General features: G+C 36.0%; 1 protein-coding gene across 3 annotated transcripts in view; it reads left to right on the forward strand.

The window, feature by feature from the left end:
* TTBK2 (tau tubulin kinase 2) overlaps positions 1-22,902 on the forward strand; it is a 165,570-nt gene that overhangs the window by 49,265 nt on the left and 93,403 nt on the right. The window contains exons 2-3 of one of the 3 annotated variants that reach the window (XM_019442417.2): positions 845-956; positions 18,147-18,220. The exons of 1 other annotated variant lie outside the window; for it this stretch is intronic. In XM_019442417.2, the coding sequence (XP_019297962.1) occupies positions 18,209-18,220 (12 nt within the window). In that variant the 5' untranslated portion in view covers positions 845-956; positions 18,147-18,208. The remainder of the gene's footprint in view (positions 1-844; positions 957-18,146; positions 18,221-22,902) is intronic. One more of the 3 variants, XM_019442415.2, reaches the window with a different exon arrangement.

The following is a 22,902-nucleotide window of genomic DNA, read 5'->3' on the forward strand; positions in this document are numbered from 1 at the left end:
AATCATGGAATCATAATCATTTATAAAATCCTTTGATTACATATGACATGACTTTTTGCGTGTGTGTATGTAAAATTTCCCTCTCTTACCCATATGCCTCCACAATACGTGCAATCATATTGTATATATATTTGTTCTGCAACTTAACATGACCCCTAAGATTCAGACAGTAACACTCATTTTTTATGCACCTTTATGTTCTGCAGCAGGAATAATTGTTCAAACATACTGATTGCATCATAGCATTCCCAACCTTTGCTAAAACAATTCAGGGCCTTCCTTTTCTCAGGTAAAGTCCAGCCACCTTAACCTGGCATACAAGACCTTGAATTGGTTCCTGCCCGCTTTGCTTGCCTCTTGAAACTCTTGGCTTAGACTTGGAGTGTTGGTCATCCTCCAACTTTTTTCAGTTTTTTAAACAGTTTATAACCTCTTCTCTGCAATCTACTTCCTCTGTTTTGTACTTTGGATAACTCCTACTTTTTTTTTCTTCTTTTAACAAATTTCTAACAGTCATAGCATTTACAAAAATCCGCAAGTAAAATAAGATTTAAAGAAATAAAGCAAAGTACAATTAAAAACTTCACTTTTTTCATAAGCATATAATATCCAAAAGAATATATGCTTAAAAAATGTGATTCTACTGGCTTACTTATTTCCTTTTTCACAATAAGGTTAATATAGGATTTGCTTATTTTTAATTTTTAATTTTGTACAATCAAAGTTATATAAATAGATTCAGTAATTAGTTCCTCAAAGTTATTATGAAAAGCAGTAGTCCAGGTTCTGGTTCCAGATAAGATGGAGTAAGCACACTTCACCCTGTCTCTCCCACTGAATGCAGCTATAAAACCTGGACAGAGTGCTTGGAGTGGCTATTTGAGGACTCTGAAAAATAAATAGTAGGAGGCAGATTGGGGAAGAAGACCAGAATTCAAAGTACCACTGAACCGGCGGTGAGTTTACCATTTCTTTCCTTCCAGTATGCCCCAGCCTGAACTTAATGTATCCTGAAACTTGGAAGTGAGCATTATTAACACGACAGAAAAACTACCAGGAGAAGCCCTCTAGTTCTGACTCAAGGAGCTCCGGGAAGGGGTCTCCTAATGCTCAGAGAAAATGTGGCAATACCGCATCATTCTTTTTTTCTTCTTTTTTTCCTTTTCTTCATTTTCTTGCACCCCAGGCCTCAAGCAGTCCTTGGGAGCAGCTGCAGTGGCCTCAGTGGGGGCAGGCAGGAGCCTAAATCTCAGAGGGAGGGGAAGTTTCCTCTCAGATTGGAGGAGCTCTGGTCTCAAGAGAGAGGTAAATCCCATGGCTTTTCTGCTCCCTCTGCTCTTTTTTTGTTGCTTGGCCCAGTCTTGAGGAGTACATGGCAGAGTGGGGTTAATGAAGCCTCAATTTTCTGCTGGAAAGCTGGAAAACGAGAGCCCCGGGGAACCAAGAGATTGCAAGAAAATGAGGAGTTTGGGAAACTGACTACTTAAAGTTACTTATGAAATCATGAGTTGACTTCCAAGCTGTACCTACCTGAGTCTGATCCTAAACAGCATACAGAAACATTGAGGACTGAAATACGGGATAGACCACCCCTTAACTCCCAAACTAGACACTACGTGGGACAGTTATAAAACACATTCAGTATGACTACAGAGGGTTTGAAAACTGAATTGAAATTGGAAATAGAACCCACAGGAGGCTGGTCAGAACTTGAAATGTGAACCCAACTGGTCAGTTATTGTCCAAAACAAATACACCCAACATTCTTAGTGGGACTTAAATAGGACCCAGGGTATCATAAAGTAATATTCCAAGTGTCCAGAATACAATCTAGAATTACTCAGCTTAAAAAGAATCAGAAATATTGAACTCACATGGGAAAAGACACCTAACAGATGGTGATCACACATATGTTAAAATTCTCTGAAAAACAGTTTTAAAATCAGCTATTACAACCATGTTCCAGGATTGAGCGAGAAGATAGAAAGTCTCCGCAAAGAAATAGAAGATATGAAGAACTAAATGGAGAATTTAGAACTAAGAAATACAGTAATGGAAATGAAAACTCATTAAATCAGCTCAATAGCAGAGTAGACATGACAATGAAAGAGTCAATGCACTTGAAAATAGATAAACAGAAATGATGTAATTTGAAAACAGAGGAAAACAGTTAAAAATAAAGAAATACACAGCCTCAGGGACCTACAAGACTATGATAAAGTCTTAAATTTGTATCATCAGAGACCCAGAATGAGAAGAGAATGAGTGTGGTCCATCAAAAATACTTGAAGAAATAATGACATAGAGATTGGAAAGAAGACATAAAACTGTCCCTATTTGCAGATGGCATAATCATCTATGTAGAAAATCCCAAGGAATCCACGAAAAAATTCCTAAAGTAGTGAGTTTAGCAAGTGATTCATGGTCAACTCAGAAAAAGCAATCATATTTCTATATGCTAGTGATAAACAATTAAAAACTGAATTTAAAAAACTTTACGTAGCTCCCCCCAAATGAAACACTCAGCTATAAATGTGACAAAATATGTGTAAGATCTCTATGCTGAGAATTATAAAACCCTGATTAAAAAAAAGATTTAAGTAAATGGAGAAATACGTTGTACTCATGAATTTGAAGAATCGCGATAGTAATGATGGTGGTTTTCCCCAAATGATCTATAGATTTAAAGCAGTATTGATAAAAAAAAAAAAATCCCAACAGCACTCTGCCTAGTTATAAACTGATTCTACAATTTCTAAAGAAAGGCAAAGGACCTAGAATAGCCAAAACAATTTTGAAAAAGAAAAATGTTGGAAAAAATGAAACTACATGATTTAAAAACAGCATGATGCTATCATAATCAAGACTTTATTGGCAAAGGAAAGAGCTGTAGCTCAATGAGATAGAATAGAGATTCCAGAAATAGGCCCACACAAATATGGCCGATAATTTTTTATAAAGTTGCAAAATGGAAAAGGAATAATCTTTTCAATAAGTGGCGTTGGAATAATTGGACATCAACATACAAAAATAATGAACCTTGATCTAAACCAAACATACAAAAATGAACTTAAAATGTAACACACATCTAAATTTGAGACATAAATCTATATAGCTTTTAGAAGAAAATGAGAAAATCTCTGTGTCCTGAGTGTAGACAAGAAGTTCTTTGACATGAGACCAAAAGCATGATTCATGAAAGAAGAAATCAATGAATTGGAGTTTAGCAAAGGAAAAACATTGCTTATGAAGATGCTACTAAGAAAATGAAAAGGCAAATTATAGGCTGGAAGAAAATACTAGCAAGTCACATACCTGCAAAGGACTTATATTTGGAATATGTAAAGAACTTTGAAAACTCAATGGTAAGAAAATAAGCCATTTAAAAATGTTCAATAGGCTTTGGCAAAGGGGATATAGAGTGGCAGATCAGCTCATGGAAAGATGTTTAGCATAACTAGCTATTAGGAGAATGCAAATTAAAACCATGGTGAGTTACCATTGCACATCCATTACGATGGCTTAAATTAAAACTGTTAACTGTACCAAGTACTGAGGAGGATGTGGAGCAACTGGAACTCTCACATTGTTGGTGGAGTTGCAAAATGATGCAGTTCTTCTAGAAAGCAATTAAACAGATACTTACAAAAGTTAAACATTAATTTACTGTGTGATCCATCAATCCTACTCATAGGCATTTACCCTTGAGCAATAAAAATTTGTGTTCATATAAAAGCAGATACAAGAATATTTATATCACCTCTATTCTTGTCAAAAATGTATAATTCAAAGAGTGAATGGATAAATCAAGGGTGGTAAATCCACATACAGTGGAATACTGTTTGGCAATAAAAAAGTATGAACTCCTAATTCTCACAACTCCTGATTTCCTCTTCTTAGGGGAGTCTCTCCAGGGACCTCCTAGTCAGCTCCAGTCAGGCATTTTTGATCTGTTCACAAGTATCATCCTTGGACCACACCTCAATGTCTTCCTGGGGATTCCCTTTGCTTCTTTTATATTGTATGCCTTGTTGAATCCCTTTTCTTTTGTGTTTATTCTCATTTAGTGAAGCACTTCTACTAGCTCCCTGAGTAAAGGATGCATGGGAGGTATGTGTTTGGGACCTCTCTTGCATGTCTGAAAGTGTTTTTATCCTACTCTGATGTTCAAATGAAAAACTCTGGATTTAGAATTCTGTATGGAAAATAATTTTGCTTCCAAAATTTGTCTTCATACTCACCGTAGTGGTTAAGTATAATTCTATTATGATTCTTGTCACTTTGGCAATATCTAATTTTTTTCTCTTTTTCCCCCAGGGTTTTTCAATTTCATGGTGATATGCCATGGTATGGGTGTGTTTTAATCTAGTATGCCTGTTGTGTGCTTTATTTAAACTTGTGATCTGAAGGTTTCTCTTGGGAAGTTTTCTTGAATTATTTTGTTGATGGTTCCCCCCCCTTCATTACCATTATTATTATTATTATTATTATTATTATTATTATTATTTTCCTTATACTGGGCCTTGGAATGGTTCCCTAATTCTTGGTTTCTTCTCTTATTTTTACATATGCTTGTTCGTACATATCTGTGATAGACAAGTACATTTTTTAAGTAGGGTAATGAAATTGTGCTTATTTTATTCATTCTAACCACAAAAGCCTGGTAGTTTTAAATTGGCAGTTGTGATAGAATAGTTTTGTTTAAAAGGTAGAATTCCCTGTGATGACTATCTAGATTGAAGAGATGGAAACTTTTGCCTTTGACTCCTGGTGAGCTACTATAACCTAGGTAATTGTTAGATGGGCAGCCTCGTGAGTGCTAAGAGGAGCCTTTGTTCCTTAAATTCCTTGGCTCAATTTTTTTCTGGGGACTTGGTTTAGAGGGCTCACCACTTTTGTTTTGTTTTGTTTTGTTTTGTTTTGTTTTACCGATAGGTTAACTCAGTCAAGCTCTAAGCTCTGTCATGCATTCTAATCCATCGAATCTATTGATTTCTCACAGTGCTTATTCTTTGTTCTTAGAAGCTATCATTTGATCTCATATTGTCATATTGTATAGTGAGTTCATTTCTTTCAACAAAATTGTAGATTCTTTGAGGACAGGACCTATGCCTTTTATTTTTCTGTCTTCCTTGGTATAAGTACTTCATGAACTGTTTTTGTTAGGTTGGGTGTGGTTTGTTTGGTGGTGGTGCAAGTGGGTAAATAAGAGGAGTAAAGGATAGGTGGGTAAGGAAGCTAGGACTGATTTTCTTGTGTCTTTGGCAGTACAGTAGCCTAGCTTTGCAGAATCCCAGTATTTGCTAGTTTGCCACTGAGCTGGAATTTATTCTTTAAGTTACAGAGCATCCCCATTAGGGGGTTTGGGATACTTTTAACTCAGCTCTTCACTTTATTACTAAATGGCTTTTTTATTTTGAAAGGAAAATGACTGATGCCTCTTTCTGATTTTTTTACTGTCTTCTATCATATAAAAATAACATACAGTTATTTGCCTTTTGCATGACATTATTATTCATTAATATTTAATGCTAGGATGTAGACCACCACACCATCACTTGCCATAGCTTTTTAAGCTCTTGGATTGAAAGCAAAGGTAGTAAATTATCATTTGAAATTGTAAGAACACCATTTGCAACTACGTGGATGGAGCTGGAGGGTATTATGCTAAGTGAAATTAGTCAGAGAAAGACAAAAATCTTATGACTTCACTCATATGAGGACTTTAAGAGACAAAACAGATGAACATAAGGGAAAGGAAACAAAAATAATATAAAGACAGGGAGGGAGACAAAACAGAAGAGACTCATAAATATGGAGAACAAACTGAGGATTGCTGGAGGGGTGTGGGAGGGGGGATGGGCTAAATGGGTAAGGGTCATTAAGGAATCCTGAAATCATTGTTTCACTATATGCCAACTAATTTGGATGTAAATTTTAAAAAATAAAAAATAAAATTAAAAAAATGAAGTTGTAAGAACAAGAAGATTCATTAGGTTTTATGCATTTATTTTAAAGTACCAGCATATCTATTTCTTTAAAAAAATATTTTGGACAGTAAGGAAGGGTTTGACACTACTTGCCTTAGATGAGTAAAAATCCTTTTTAATATCACAATTAAAATCGGTGTTTAACTACCAGGGTTCCATCTTGCCTATAATATCCAAAGATAGTATCTACCTATTTAAATTAAGTCTACTTCTTACTGTCTTTTTTAGGTGGAGATATCACGGATTATTTCATTTTGCACAGTTTGGTGACAGACCACAAACATTCCTTATTGGATTATATTAGTCAGGAGCTAGAAAATTAAGAGAAGGACTTAGTGGTGGTATTTTGAAGGGTTGGTAAAGATTTGGTTTGTATATTCAGAATTCCTTTCCTCTCTTACAGGATTTCTTTAACGTAAGAGACATATAAACACGAAGTTAAAATTGATTTGTTATATACTTCCATCCTGTATTTTCTTGAGGTCAACCATCTATGACTTTTAGTGATCAGCGCTACCTTGCTGATTGTCTTCTTTCTCTGCTTTCGTCTCTGCACCAGACTTGATCGCTCTTTTTCAACTCTGGGAAACTTACTTTAATTTTCTTGTTTTTTCCCCTCAGGGCTTTGGTAGGTGACTAATTTGCTAATACCTGAAAATCTAATCCTGAATTTTAATTGGTTGATATTACCTCTTACAGGGATATTTAGATTTAAGAGTTGTATTTGATTTGAGGAAATGAGGTTGAGGGGAAAATGTGAGCAAAAACCAAAGTAGCACATTTGAGAAGGAGAACAAAAAAAGAAACTGGCTTCATTAGCGTGTATGATACATGTTGAAGAACTGAGGTTTGGTAAGTAATGTAGAATTAATTGTGAATTCCAGGTTCACCATTTCATTTCATTTCATTGCATTGCATTTATTTTTCCAGAAAATAAATGTTTAAAAACTTTTAATCCCAGTAAAATAGCATAGAGCATTATATTAGTTTCAGGTGTACGATATAATGATTCAGCAATTATATACATTACTCAGTGCACGTCATAATAAGTATACTCTTAATCTCCTCCACCTCTTTCACCTGCCCTCCCCCCCCCCCCCCATCCACTTCTTCTCTGGTAACCACCAGTTTGTTCTCTGTAGTTAACAGTTCATTTTTTGTTTGTCTCCTTTTTTTTCTTTGTTTATTTGCTTTGTTTCTTTAATTCCACATATGTGTGAAATCATATGGTATTTACCTGTCTCCGGTTGACTTCTTTCACTTAGCATTATATCCTCTAGATCCATCCACGTTTTTGCAAACGGCAAGATTTTATTCTTTTTTATGGCTAGGTAATATTCCATTGTGTGCATGCATACATGTGTGCATGTGTGTGTGTATCTCATATCTTCTTCATCCATTCATCTATCAATACACACTTGGGTTGCTGCCATAATTGGCTATTGTAAATAATGCTGCAATAAACATAGTGGTGCATACATCTTTTTGAATTAGTGTTTTTGTATTCTTTGGGTAAATACCCAGTAGTGTGATTTCTGGATTGTAGGGTGGTCCTAGTTTTAATTTTTTGAGGAACCTCCATACAGTTGTCCACAGTGGCTGCACCAGTTTGCATTCCCTCCAACAGGTTCCTTTTTCTCCACATCCTTGCCAACACTTGTTGTTTCTTGTGTTGTTGATTTTAGCCATTCTAACAGTGTGATATCTCTTTATAATTTTGATTTGCATTTCCCTGATGGTTATTAATGTTGAGGATCTTTTCATGTGGGCTGTCTATATGGCTTCCTTGGAGGAATGTCTGTTCATGTTTCTGACCATTTTTAATTGAATTATTTGGGGTTTTTTTGGTGTTGAGTTGTATGTTTTTTACGTATTTTAGATGATAACTCCTTATTGGATATGTCATTTGCATATATCTTCTCCCATTTAGTAGGTTGCCTTAGTTTTATTTTTTCCTTTGCTGTGCAGAGATTTTAATTTTGATGTAGTCCCAGTAGTTTATTTTTGTTTTTGTTATCCTTGTCTTAAGAGAAGTTACTGCCTATATGTTCTCTTCTAGGAATTTTATGGTTTCAGGTCTCACATTTAAGTCTTTAATCCATTTTGAGTTTATTTTTGTGTATGGTGTAAAAAGTGGTCCAGTTTCATGCTTTTACATGTAACTGACCAGTTTTCCCAGCACAATTTGTTGAAGAGACTGTCTTTCCCATTGCATATTCTTGCCTCCTTTGTCATAGATTAATTGACCATATAATCATGGGTTTTTTCTAGGTTTCTCTTTTCTTTTCCATTGATCTCCATGTCTGTCTTTGTGCTAGTATCATACTGTTTTGATTTCTTTAGCTTTGTAGTGTATCTTGAAATCTGGGATTGTGATACCTCTAGTTTTGTTCTACATTTTCAAGATTGCGTTGTCTATTCAGGGCCTTTTCTGGTTCCATACAAATTTTAGGATTATTTGTTCTAGTTTTGTGAAAAATGCTGTTGGTATTTTGACAGGGATTGCATTAAATCTGTAGATTGCCCTAGGTAGTTTGGACATTTTAACAATATTTGTTCTCCCAATCTCTGAGTATGGACTATCTTCCATTTGTTATGTCATCTTCAAAATCATCAGTGTTTTATAGTTTTCAGAGTATAGATCTTTTACCTGTTTGGCTAAGTTTATTCCTAGGTGTTTTGGTATTTTTGGTGCAATTGTAAATGGGGTTTTTTTCTTAATTTTTATTTCTGCTACTCCATTGTCTATAGAAATGCAATGGATTTCTGTATATTAATTTTGTGTCCTGAGACCTTATTGAATTCATTTATCAGTTTTAGTAGTTTTGTGGTGGAGTCCTTCACCATTTTAATGGTCTTTATGTAGGCATTATTGTTTATGGTTTCTTAAGTAGGCAAATGACATGATATTCCAAACAGTATTTGGGGAAATTATCCTATGAATAGTGTGTGGCCGGTGACATATGGGGTATTCTTGGCCTAGTCCAGTGAAGTACAGTCAGATTTGACAGAATGGAGGGAGTCTAGAAGAGACACTGCTAAGTGAGCCTGTCAGTAAATAATAGGTGGTAATTCATTAGAGCATGCATCATCAGAGGAGTCCAATAGTATGTTTATAAAAGATAGGTGAAGCACAGGACAAGGCAAGCTCGTGCTTGTCATTCTAAGGTAGACATTTGGCCTACCCTGTAGGGGTGGGGAGAGGGGCAGTAGAGCAGAGAAGAAGGAGCAAATGGCCTTAGGCCTAGAAAGTCCAGGGTGCTAGATAGTTTATGAAAGGCTTATTTTCATTCTCCCTTCCTTCTTTCCTTCTTAGACACCTGTTAAATGTGAACCACTGTGCTAGGAACTGGGGTTATAAATAAGGAATGGTCTTTGTCCTCAGGGGTTCACAATCAAGTCAGACTGATACAGAAGGTGAATAATGATGTTATAGATGAAAAGTTATAAAAAATGTATAAAATTTATTAAAAAGATCCATAGGAGCATTGAGAAGGGAACAAAAGAGAAACCAGAGAGAAGCTCAGTTGTCATAGCCAAGGAGTTAGGTCAGGACAAGTCGAAGCGGCAAGGGTGAATGGTTGATGACATCTAGAGTATTGTGGTGGTTAGAGCTCCATAAATGTTTCCTGCTGAGCCTGAGGAGAAAGTGAGGGGGGTTTGAGTCTTTAGGTGATAAGTAAGTGGCACCAGTAATATAGAGAGAAAGGATATAGTGGCAGGGAACGAACAAGGGCTTTAAAGTATTTGGGAAACATGACGCAAAAGGACTCCAGATAAATGGCTCTATGACATAGTGATGTCCTAGGCCAAGGTAGGAAGTCCCAGGAGTGGACGGGGAGCAGATGGACAAAAGATAAGAATTGACAATTCGCAAGAAAGAAAACCTAAGCAATAAAGAGATGAAAAGATGCTCAACCTTACTAGTAATAAAGAAACTCAAAATATATAGCAAAACACTGTTTCATACCCATTGGATTGGCAAAAACAAAAATGTCTGACAGCTCCAAGTGTTGGTGAAGACAGAGAAATGGGAACTTACTGAAGTCCTGATAGCAGAAGTATAAATTGGTACAACCACTGTGGAAGGCAATTTGTGCCTATTATTTAATGAAGAGGCTAGCAGCCATTTATCATTCTTTCTGTGTCAGGCCTTGTTTTAAGTGTATGCTTTAAAAAAAATATTCTTTGATTTAATTTTTCTTTAACTTTCCCCTGATTTTATAGTTGAGGAAATAGAGCTTAAAAGAGGTTAAATAATCTGTCCACACAGTCAAAAAAGTAGTGAATAAAAGAGCTAGGATTTTAGCTTAGATCTGTCTTTCTAAAATTTGTGTTCATAATCACTAACGATAATAGGAAGCATATATTGAGCATTTACTGTGTGCCAGGCAGTGTATTTAATATTAGACATACCTTACCTGATTTACCTGTGTAATAATAACTCTTTGAGGTTAAGAATTTTTGTTACCCATCATGTGGCTTTTAGAAATTAAGTAACAAGCTAGCAAGTGAAAAAGCTGTATTTAATTCCAGTGATCTTGACCACATGAACTTTTCTTCCACATCATATTGAAAGATCCAGAGGTGTAGGATAGACTACAGGTATATTTTGACCCGGATTCTCTTTTTTTCCCCTCTCAGTTTTACTGAGATATGTATAATTGACATATAACTTTGTATTATATACAACATAAAGATTTGATACATGTATATACTGCAAAATAACCACAAGTTTAGTTTAGTTTATCACCTCACAGTTTTTCTTTCTTGTGATAAGAACTTTTTTTTTTAACTTTGAGGGTTTTTTTTTTTTTTAAGTTTATTTATTTATTTTGAGAAAGCATGTGGAAGGAGCAGCCAGAGAGAGAATCCCAAGCAGGCTTTTGCACCATCAGTGTGGAGCCAAAATGAGGGGCTTGAACTCACTAACCGTGATTTGTTTCCATGTCTTGGCTATTATAGGTAATGTGGCATTGAACGTAGGCGTGGGATGTCTCTTAAAGATAGTAATTTCATTTCTTTGGGTATATACCCACAAGTGGAATGGCTAGATCATATGCTAGTTCTATTTTTAATTAAAAAATTTTTTTAATTCCCATGTAGTTAATGTACAGTGCTATATTAGTGTCAGGTGTACAATATAGAGATCCAACAGTTCTGTATATTACTTAGTGCTTATCAAGACAATCCCGCTCCTAATTCCCTTCACCTATTTCACCCATCCTCCCACACACCTCCCTTCTGGTAACCATTTGTTTGTTCTCTATACTTAAGAGTCTGTTTTTTGGTTTGTCTCTTTTTTTTTCTTTGTTCATTTGTTTCTTAAGAAACTTCTTTTCTAAAGTTTATTTATTCATTTTGAGAGAGACAGAGACAGTGTTGAGCAGGGCAGGGACAGAGAGAGGGAGAGAGAGAATTCCAAGCACTGTCAGCATGGAGCCTGATGCAGGGCTCGAACTCAGGAACTGCTAATCACGACTTCAGCCAAAACCAAGTGGTGGATGCTTAACTGACTGAGCCAAATCTCTGTAATATTTTCCATAGTGGCCACACCAATGTACATTCCTAGGAGTAGTGCCCAAGGATTCACTTTTCTCCACATCCTTACCAACACTTGTTATTTCTTATCATTTTGATAATAGCCATTCTAATGGGTGTGAGATAATATTTCTTTGTGGTTTTGATTTGCATTTCTCTGATGATTAATGACATTGAACACTTTTTCATGTACCTGTTGACCATTTTACTATTTTCTTTGGAAAAATGTCTCTTCAGGTCCTCTACCCATTTTTAAGTTGGATTGTTTGTTCTTTTTTGCTGTTGAGTTGTATGAGTTCTATATTTTGGATATTAACTACTTATCAGATATATGATTTGCAAATATTTTCTCCCAGCTGGTTGTTTTTTCATTTTGTTGATGGTTTCCTTTGTTGTGCAGAAGCTTTATAATTTGATATGGTCCCACTTGTTTATTTTTGCTTTTGTCATCTTTGCTTTTGATGTCAAATTTAAAAAATCATTGCCAAGACCAGTGTCAAGGAGCTTACCCTCTATGTTTTCTTCTATCAGTTTTATGGTTTCATGTTTTACATTCAAGTCTTTATCTTGAGTTGATTTTTGTGTATGATATAAGATAGCATCTGGTTTTCATTCTTTCACATATGGCTGGCAGGTTTTGTATGTGATTATCTCTTCCATATTGTAGAAATAATTCTCATGTTTATTTCCTTCATGGTTGAGAGATAGTTGCTGATAGCAACTGGAAAGGAGCTCCATTCTTTCTCTTTAAAAATAACATCTCTTCTCATAAGTGTCATATGAAACTATTGAGTTTTCCTCTGATTAGAACATTCCTGAAATAATCTTGTCGGGCGCCTGGGTGGCTCGGTCGGTTAAGCATCCGACTTCGGCTCAGGTCATGATCTCGCAGTCTGTGGGTTCGAGCCCCGCGTCGGGCTCTGTGCTGACAGCTCAGAGCCTGGAGCCTGTTTCATATTCTGTGTCTCCCTCTTTCTCTGACCCTCCCCTGTTCATGCTCTCTCTCTGTCTCAAAAATAAATAAATGTTAAAAAAAATTTTTTTTTAATAAAAAAAAAATCTCGTCAGAGTAATGTCACGCATTGATTGCTTTAAGTCTTGAATATTTAGTTTTCTTCCCCTCTCTATAATAAAAGAGAAATTTCTCTATTACTCTGATTGGCTTAGAACAATTAATGTCCAACCTTGGGCCTGGAAGTAGATCAAGCCCATAGAGACAGTAGATACATGATAAAGAAAGATCATTCCCCAAGGGTAATTTGGGTCTGTTATTAAGGGGGAATGAACACTGGATAGTTAATCAATATGATGCTTTATAAATATACTATATCATTTAATTTTCTCAGTAGTTCTGAGGAAATTGAGACTTAAGCTTCCATAATTATTAATGGCAGAGTTGAGATTTAATTCTAATCTAGTGCTTGCTTTATTTCTTTCCATCTGTCTTGTGTCTCCTTCAAAGAAAAATAATAAGTTGTCCCACTGGTATATGGCATTCATGACCCTATCTTCTCAGATTCCAAAGTGATTTTCTATAGTTTTCCTTAATTAAAACTTAATCATCACAAGATACCAAAAGTTATGGGGTACAGTTTAAGTAGTGCTTAGAAGGCAACATATAGCAGTAAACACCTAAATTAAGAAGCCAGAAAGATCTCTGGTACATTGTCTAACCTTCCACCTTATGACACTAAAGAAGGAAGAGCAAATTAAACCTAAAGCAGACAGAGCCAGCCTGGCTGGCTCAGTCAGTAGTGTGACTCTTGATCTCAGGATCATGAGTTCAAGCCCCAGGTTGGGCATAGAGCTTACCTAAAAAAAGAAAACAAAACAAAGAAACCTAAAGCAGGCAGAAGGAAGTAAATAATAAAGATTATAGTGGAGATGAGAAAAACAAGGGGGAAATCCACAAAGCCAAAAATTGGTTCTTTGAATAAAATGAACAGTATTAACAAACCTTTAGCTAGAAACACTAAGGAAAAATAGAGAAGAATCAAATTATTAAAATCAGGAATGAAAGAGGGAACATTTCTGTTGACCTTACGGAAATAAAAATGATTATAATAAGGGAATACTACATAGTACATGACCACAAATTAACCTACATGAAATGGACAATGGATGAATTGTGTGGTATGTTAATAATGTTTCAATAAAGGTATAAAAAACTTATTCATTGTTTAGTTAGTATGTATCCTGTGCAGAGCTGCGTACTAGAGTACGAACATAATATAGCCTGAAGATGCTGAAATTAAGTTTATATATCTATTATATTCTGGTGCCTTTGTGTACAGTAATGAGAGTCTGTGGGAATTAAGTAGGAATAAAATGAGGGTTGGCTTGGTTATCATTCCTACACAAGATAGTCCTGCTCTACAGCATCATTAAGATTATATAGATGTCAGGGCACCTTGTCTGCTCAGTTGGTTAAGTGTCCGACCCTTGGTTTTGGCTCAGGTCATAATTTCATGGTTCCATGAAGTTTGAGCCATACGACGGGCTCTGCACTGGCAGCGCGGAGCCTGCTTGGGATTCTCTCTCCCTCTTTCTCTCTGCCCCTTCCCCACTTGCACTGTCTCTGTCTCCCAAATAAATAAACTTAAAAAAAAAAAAAAAAGATTATTTAGATGTCATGGAGGTTTCTGGATGGCTCAGTCGGTAGACTGTGCAACTCTTGATCTTGGAGTTTTGAATTCAAGCCCCACATTGGGTGCAGAGATAACTTAAAAATAAAATCTTAAAGAATATTTAGATGTCTTTTATCCTGGGAGTTCTTAAAAGTTTATAGAATGGTTTACCTAGAGATTTGGAGTTGTTTCTGTAATGTTTTTGGGCCTCTCCTCTATTCTCATTGTGCATGAAGTTGAATAACTATTTTTGTGAATGTGGAGTCGTGATCAGACCTCATAGTGCATAGTGTAGGACTCTTTTTTTTCGTTTGTTTGCTTACCAACTATATATGACTTTGTAGACTGCCTAACTTACAATAAAGATTGCTATAGTTCTGGTATCTAGATTCTACTTAGGACTCGTATCTAAATGACAGTGTGTTAGGTTTTACCTGATATAGTCTGTGCTTTTCAAGCTGGTTGTCTATGTTTCGTTTTCTCCACAGCAATGATTTTGAATTACTAACATTCTCTTCAAGTATAACCTACCCTAGTCCCCTCATTTTTAGAGATTATTTTGCTTAACTCACATCTAAAAAATAGGGAAAATAATAATACTTAAGCTGTGAGGATTAAATACATGTAAAGGACTTAATATAATGCCTGGCACAATATGCTTGCATATTGTGCATGTTTTATTATTTATAATTATTTATTAATTTGTTTATTTATAGATACTGATTGGGGATTTCACTATTTACCAGGTACTGTGCTAGGGACCAGATAGATATGGTCCTTGTACTACTCATGGAGTGATATCTCAGTTTGTACTAGATATTACAGTAGTTATTTTACTATTCTAAGTGGTGGTGAAGAATTACTATTCCAATTAAATTTTAGTTTCTCCATGCTTCTAAAAATTTGTATATATTTACTGAACTAACTTTATTAAGGATTTTCATTAATTGTGTATATCTAAAATAGAAGAGCAGTAGTACACTGTTTCCAAAGTATGAGGTAAGAATTCATTAAGCTCTTACCTAAAGCAATGAAGATAAATGGGTGAATCCCAGAAAATTTGCTACTGACTTTGTAGTTTGGTTACCTAGTAGAGTCTACACTTTATTTGATTTCTGTCTTTTTTCTTTTTAAAAGTAGGATGGTTTTACTATTGAGAGATAAATAGTATTTTGGTATATAACATACCAATAGGATATTTTTGAAAGAACATCCTTAGAAGAGTTAAATATAGTATGACCTTCTGGTTTTAGATGGTTGAGATGTCTTTGTAATAGAGATCCATCATTTAAATGTTATATGCTAGGAAGATGGAATCTTGAAGAATGGGAAACAAGAAGAAAATACTTCCTAAATGATATTTTAATTGTTCCTTTGAAGCTGAGGGAAAGTGTAAGTTGCTAATTGACCATTATTTTATCCTTTCATTCCTACTTCAGTTTACTAGGTGACGCAGTTTTGCAAACATTTGTAACATGCACGTGAAGTGATTGTCAGCATTGTACACACTGGGAGTTACTGCTCCCGTTTCACTCATTTCTTGCTAGTTCGAGTCCTTTTCAACAAAAGCACAGATAATGAGAAAACAGTGTGATAACCCAGAAGCAAAAGAAGTTGAATTATTAACTTAAATCTAGATTGTCTTTATGTTTTAAGTCAGCCAGTAGAAAGGTTTTTTTTTGAATGTTGAGATATTATTTCTCATCCGTCTATCAAGTCTTGCCCTTATAGCTCTTGGTGTGTGACTTACTTTACAGGCAAGCTTCTTCAAAGATTGCCCTGGCTGTCTCATACTTCACTTACACTGTAATCCATTAAAGGCTGGCTGCCACCCTTTCCACTCACTAGTGACTTCCTAATTTTTTATATTAACCAGTATTTCTCAGTCTTTCTTCTTTTTTTTTTTTTTTTAGTGTTTATTCATTTTTTTGAGAGAGAGAGAGAGAGAGACAGAGAAAGAGAGACAGAGCACAAGTGGGGGAGGGGCAAAGAGAGGGAGACACAGAATCCGAAGCAGGCTCCAGACTCTGAGCTGTCAGCACAGAGCCTGACACGGGGTTTGAACCCACAAACCATGAGATCATGACCTGAGCTGAAGTCAGACGCTTAACCAGCTGAGCCATCCAGGCGCCCCACTTCTCAGTCTTTCTATAGCATTTGCCATTGGCCACTTCTGCCTTAACATGCTCTTCTCATTTTATTTCTATAATACCCCTTTCTCATAGTTTCCTCATACCTCTGTGGCTATTACTTGATTTCCTTCATGCATTTTATTTTTGCCCATGCTCTAAATGTTGCATTTTCTAAAATTCTGTTCTTAGGTTAATTTTATCATTCTTTATTCTTCCAACTTGTCAACTGTCCATCTATGTTTGTAGTTCCATCTACCTTCCATGAACTAATGGTTCCCCAGTGTATTTCTATAGCTCAGCAACAGGCTTGAAATTACAATTGTCTGCTGAATTCAACAGGTTGTTCTTATACTCAATATTCTGATATCCCTTACAGTCTATACAACCTACTATATATTCTCTTATTTTGGTACAATTTATCATATAGTTGTACCAATTTTTAGTCAAAAATTAGTATCTCTTACATTTATCTTATTTTTTCTGTCTCTACTGTAATAATTTAAACCCTATTCTCTCTCTTGGGATATTGTAACTATTCCCAGAATCACCTTTCTGCCTCTAGAATTAACCTCTCTATAGCCTATCCTCCTCATTGCCACCATAGCAGTGTTCTAAAGTAAAATGTTTTGTGTTTTTCCTCATCTTAAAATTTTTTACTATTTATTTATTTATTTATTTATTTATTTATTTATTATTTTTAGAGCGTGCAAGTGAGTGAGGGAAAGGGGCTGAGGGAGAGAGAGAGAGAAAGAATCCCAAGCAGACGCCATGCTCAATCAGCGCAGAGTTCAACACAGGACCTGTTCCCATGACCCTGGGATCATGACCTGAACCCACATCAAGAGTCGGACATTCAACCGACTGAACCATCCAGCCACCCCTTAAAATCTTTTATATGCTTCTCCTTACCCAGCAGTAGATTTTATATGTCCATCCATGGCCCATCTGCTTTTGGATCATTTAGAGAACTTTTGAAAAGCTCCTATACTGTATCTTCCTCCATCGATTATGAATCAGTATAGAGTTTAGGAATCTTTAAAAATCTTCCCAAGATGATTTTGATAAGCAGCCTGGGCTGGTAAACACCGACTTATAAATGTCTTTCACTTTCCTTATCATGGAGTCTAAGGCGTTTCGTGGTCTCATGCCTCCTGCTTCTCAAGCGTCTTCTCATGCTGTTCTCCATTCATTCACTGTACTCCAGTAGCCTTGGAGCCTACCAGTCTTGATCCTTTTTAAAAGACCTTTGTTTGCTTTTATTGGATCAGGGCAGAACCCTAGATTTCTGCCTGCTCCACCTTTGCTATCCTCCGTACCCTAGTCAGCACCTCCTTGGGTTTCACAGATGGAACTCAGGTTGAAAGCTACTGAACTAATGCAAATTAATGAGGTCCAGAAAGATTAAGTGATTAAGTGACTGAAGTCATATATTGGTCAATGGCAGACCATATCTAAAATTCAGGATTTATATTCCTAACAGAGTTCTTAGGTATTGCTCTTCTCTCTTTTCATATGTATAATGTCTGGGCAACTTGATCTGAAATGACCCTTTAATTCTTTACTTCCTAAATAAATTATCATTCATTTATTCCCTCATTCATTCATTTATTCATCCAGTAAATTTATTCATTCAATAAACATTTATTTGACTACACAAGGAACAGTGTAGAGTCCAGGGGAGGTAGGTAGAAAATCTGAATAATACAGATTTCCTATTATTAAGGTTCTTAAGACAGGTCCATTGTATTCAATTATAAAATACTATACAGAAAAACAAATTATTAATTTTTTAGAAGAGAAACCATAGTATAACCTTTTCCACTGTTTTGTGTTTTTCTTTTCTTTCTTTTATCCAGGGAAAGACCATGTTTGTAGATTTATTGGCTGTGGGAGGAATGATCGATTCAACTATGTGGTCATGCAGTTGCAGGTAGGTTACTTTGAAAATGTATCTTAAAATATTTCAGTTTTGATCAAGGTACCTAATTTTACTTGTTATGGATAAAACAAAATTCTTGGTATCATCATCTCAGAATGTTTTATACTATGCAGATGGAATTTTTTTTTTTTTTTTGGATGGAATTTTATTTAAACAGATCTGATATAGATTTTCCCAAAGACGAAAGGGTTGTTCTTGTCAACTGTTTTAGTTGATCCATATCTTCATTGATTGTCATCATTGCAAAGTTTTTCAATCCCTACATGGATTGCTGGATATAATGTGAGTCTTGCTCTGTCCCTGTCCCTTCCCCTTCCTGTCTTTATTACCATTAGGACTCTAGTTTTTAATTTATGTGCTCACGTAGTAACTTTCCTTGAAAATTGAAGCATTAGTTGATACAGAGGAGAAATGCATTCCTTTTTCTTTTATCATTCATTAACATAGGTCTGATCCCTATCCTTTAGATGGAGAGTGGAATTGGGCTGGGCAGGAGAGGAAAGAAACTCAGAAAGGGAATTTTGGAGTAATGACCACAGCAGGGAGAAGAGGGAAACCATCCCATTCTCTCTGACAACTGCGTCTGCCCCTGAACACATACACATACACACATACACACACACACCTCTGAACTGTAGTCACTCTCAAAGTGTAAAAGCTGTGGTTTACCTTACTGCCTAACTTAAGAGTTATCAGAGTTTCCTTTCGTCTTTTGCGAAACTTTCTTTGGACATTGGGTTCTTTTGTTTTCTTTGAATTTAACTGTATAACAGTGATTTCAGACATATATCCTAGCCTGAATGCTTTCTCTTCTCATCAGAATGCTTTTCCTGTTTCCCTCAACTATCCTTCAGCATTCGAGTTAGATCTAAAGATATTGTCTCTGTAAGTTATAGCCATAGAGTCTTTGAGTCGTGTGATTCACTGTCTCTTGAGCCAGCATTGTTTTATTTCTTGAAGCAGTTATCCTTGTAACTTTTGAGGTCATTAGTGTAGACCCTCCTTCTCTCACTTTGGTCATTAATAATGTAACTTTTTGGTATGATATTGTATAGTTTTCTTCTGGATTTATTATACATCTTATTTGATCCTCACCATATCCCCATGGAGAGGATAAGGAGGTTATCCCCATTTTGCAAGTTAAGGGACTGAAGCTCAAAGAGGTCTGTGACTTCCCTGGGGACTGACTAACTTGTTGGGTGTTAGGCTTTTGTGGAAGCCTGAGGCCAGTATTCTTGGCACAATTAGAGAAAACTCTTCATTTTGTTTTTAGGTTACTACTGACTAGAGAATATGGATAGAAGCTTTCTCAGTCTGTAGAATCTGTCTGAGTCTTAACACATACTCATTTTTATGTTACTTGAGCTTGTTTTTATTTTATTTGCAGTCATTTAAATCTCACTTTCTGGAAATGGGAGGGCTCTTAGTCTGGGAAAACTAAGGAGATTGTTGTATATCAGATAACAATGGCCTTTGGCCTTTGGCAAGCTCTTATGGACTCACCTAAAAACCTTTCTATTTGACTTCATGCTGTATTTTTTCCTGTCATAATAAAATTAATCTACCATTAGCCACCCCCCCCCCCATTCTGCGTAGTTGATTGACTTGATTTGGGCTCACGCTGGTGTACTTACTAGAGGGTATTCTCTCTTAGTTGACACATTGAAGATAATTACAAAGTTTCCCCATGTACATTGTGATAAAATTTACATACTCAGCTTTTCACTGGCACTTTTAATTTCTTCTAAAAACCCTAAGTTCATTAATTCTTAAGTACTCTTTTCCTCTTGGTGATTCAATTATATAATATCTGCCTTAAAAATTTCAAGGAATAATCCTATGTCTATTGTAGAAATTATAGCTAATTACCACTAAAATGGGTCTTTTTTTAAATGTTTATTTAAAAAAAAATTTTTTTTTTACATTTATTTATTTTTTGAGAGTCATAGAGAGACAGAGCACAAGTTGGGGAGGGGCAGAGAGAGAAGGAGATACAGAATCCGAAGCAGGCTCCAGGCTCTGAGCTGTCAGCATAGAGCCTGACATGGGGCTTGAACTCACAAACCATGAGATCATGACCTAAGCCGAAGTCGGAGCTTAACCTACTGAGCCACCCAGGTGCCCCTGTTTGTTTATTTTTTGAGAGAGAGTGGGGAAGAACAGAGACAGAGGGAGATCGGGAATCCCAAGCAGGCTCTGCGCTACCAGTGTAGAGCCTGAGACAGGGCTCAAACTCACGAGCCATAAGATCATGACCTGAGCTGAAATCAAGAGTCAGACCCTTAACTGACTGAGCGACTCAGGCACCCCAGAGTGGGTCTTAAAATCTTATAGGATCAAGAAGTTGTACTTATTTCTTTTCTCATTTCTACCAGCAAGACCTGAGACAGTTCTCGTGGAATTTCCTTTCACCATTGAGGCTTTCCAGAGCCATCTTTTTTATAGCCAAGGAGTGATATTTTGTGAAAACCATATCACCTAGGGAAAGCCAAGAAGTACTTTTAATTTTGTAACCACTACAGATGTAGATCTAGATTGCCTGACACCAGAACTGCCATAGTTTTAAAAATGTATTTTTTTATTATGAAAGAAACTAAACATACATGAAAATAGAATAGTATAATGAATACCCATGTACTCATCACCCAGCTTTGGTAATTATCAGTATATGGCCAGTCTTGTTGCTGGTGTATTCTCCCTCTCCTCTCCCTTCCCAGATTATTTCAAAGCAAACTGAAGGAATATTTTATGTGGAAATATATACATATGTATTCTAAGAGTCGGAGATTCCTTTTTTCTCCTCTTAATGATAAAACACAATAGTTCCTTCATAATAGTGTCAAATATCAAGACAATCTTCAGATTTCCTTGATTGTATCTCTTTTATTTTTTATATTTGGTTTACTTGAATCTGGTTCCAGACAGAGTTCCACACATTGCATTTGGTAGATATAATTCTTAAGCCTCTTTTACTCTATAGATTCACTTTCTTTTTTTCTTACAGTTTTTGTTGTTTTGATTGTCATTGATAAAAGTGGAATCATTTGTTATTAAGTTGTCATGTTCTGGAATTTGCTGATTGTCCCCTCCTTATTTAACATGTTCTTCTATCCCCTGTATTTTCTATAACCTGGTGATTAGATAAGATTCCAGTTTTGTTTTATTTGGCCACAGTACTTGAGAGGTGAGTGGTATGCTTCCTGTTGCATCACATCAGTAGGCAATGTCTGGGTTGTCTGTTTTTAGTAACGTTAGGATTGATTGGTGAGATTCGGGGACTGTCAGCCTGATGCATCCTTTTTAAAGTTCCCAGTGGTTTTTCTCCTATGTTTTAAAAACCCATTAGTAATCATTGCCTAGATGCATTACTTTAGTGAGATTGCAAATGTACTATTCTAATTCTATTTTTCTTAGTTTATTAACTGGAATTCTTCAAAAAGCACTCCACCAGGTGTGCTTGGCTGGCTCAGTTGGTAGAACATGCGACTCTTGATCTCGGGGTTGTAAGTTCGAGTCCCACACTGGGTGTAGAAATTACTTTAAAATAAATAAATAGATAGATAGATAGATAGATAGATAGATAGCACTCCACCAATTATTAGGTTACCTGAGATACATTTTATACAAGAAAGGCAGTAAATAGAAGAAAAGAATACTTGATTCTTAAACTCATGAATCGTGAGATCATGACCTGAGCTGAAGTCAGATGCTTAATGACTAAGCCACCCAGGCGCCCCAAGATTCATTGTTTTTTAGTGCTGCATACCGGTCAATAAGATGAATTTCCCACAGTGTATTAAACCTTTCATTTATTGATAAACATATAGATTATTTTCAGTTTTTCTCTATAACATAATAACCGGGGTGCCTGGGTGGCTTAGTTGGTTAAGTGCCTGACTCTTGATTCAACTCAGGTCATGATCTCATGGTGGGTGAGATCCAGCCCTATGTCTGGCTCTGCACTGACACCATGGAGCCTGTTTGGGATTCCCTCTTTGCCTCTCTCTCTGCCCCTCCCCTGCTCTTGCCAGTGCGTGCTCGCTCTCTCTGTCAAAACAAATAAATAAACTTAAAAAAAACAAACAAACAGGTAATAACCAGTTTTAGTTTATACTCTGAAGTATAATTTGGTAGATAAAACCTGCGTATATACCATGTTAATAACTTTCCTCCATACTCTTGCTAGCCTTATGTTTTAGTTTTTTTGATTTTGTTAATTGATATTTTAGGTTTGTATGTATGTATGTATGTATGTATGTATGTATGTATTTATTTATTTATTTATTTATTGTTTATTTTTGAGACAGAGGGCAGACAAGCATGCACAAGCAGGAGAGGGGCAGAGAGAGGGGGACAGAGAATCTGAAGCAGGCTCTGCACTGACAGCCAAGAGCCCGATGTGGAGCTCGAACCAGGAGATCATGACCTAACCTGAAGTCACATGCTCAACTGACTGAGCCACCCACGTGCCCCTTAGATTTACATTTTAAAAGATTTGAAATGTTAGAATCATTGCTAATACCATAAACTGAATTAATTTATTTTTTTTCAAAAGCTTTTATAACTGTACAAGTTGTTTACAAATGAAGTTCCAATATTTCTTAGGTATATTTTTGGAGATCAAAATACTGATTTTTGAGAAAATATTGTTGGAGTGCTAATAAAATTTATTA

The sequence above is a fragment of the Panthera pardus genome, unplaced genomic scaffold (assembly GCF_024362965.1).
Source record: "Panthera pardus isolate Hobbes unplaced genomic scaffold, ASM2436296v1 HiC_scaffold_24, whole genome shotgun sequence".
Classification (NCBI taxonomy): Eukaryota; Metazoa; Chordata; class Mammalia; order Carnivora; family Felidae; genus Panthera; species Panthera pardus.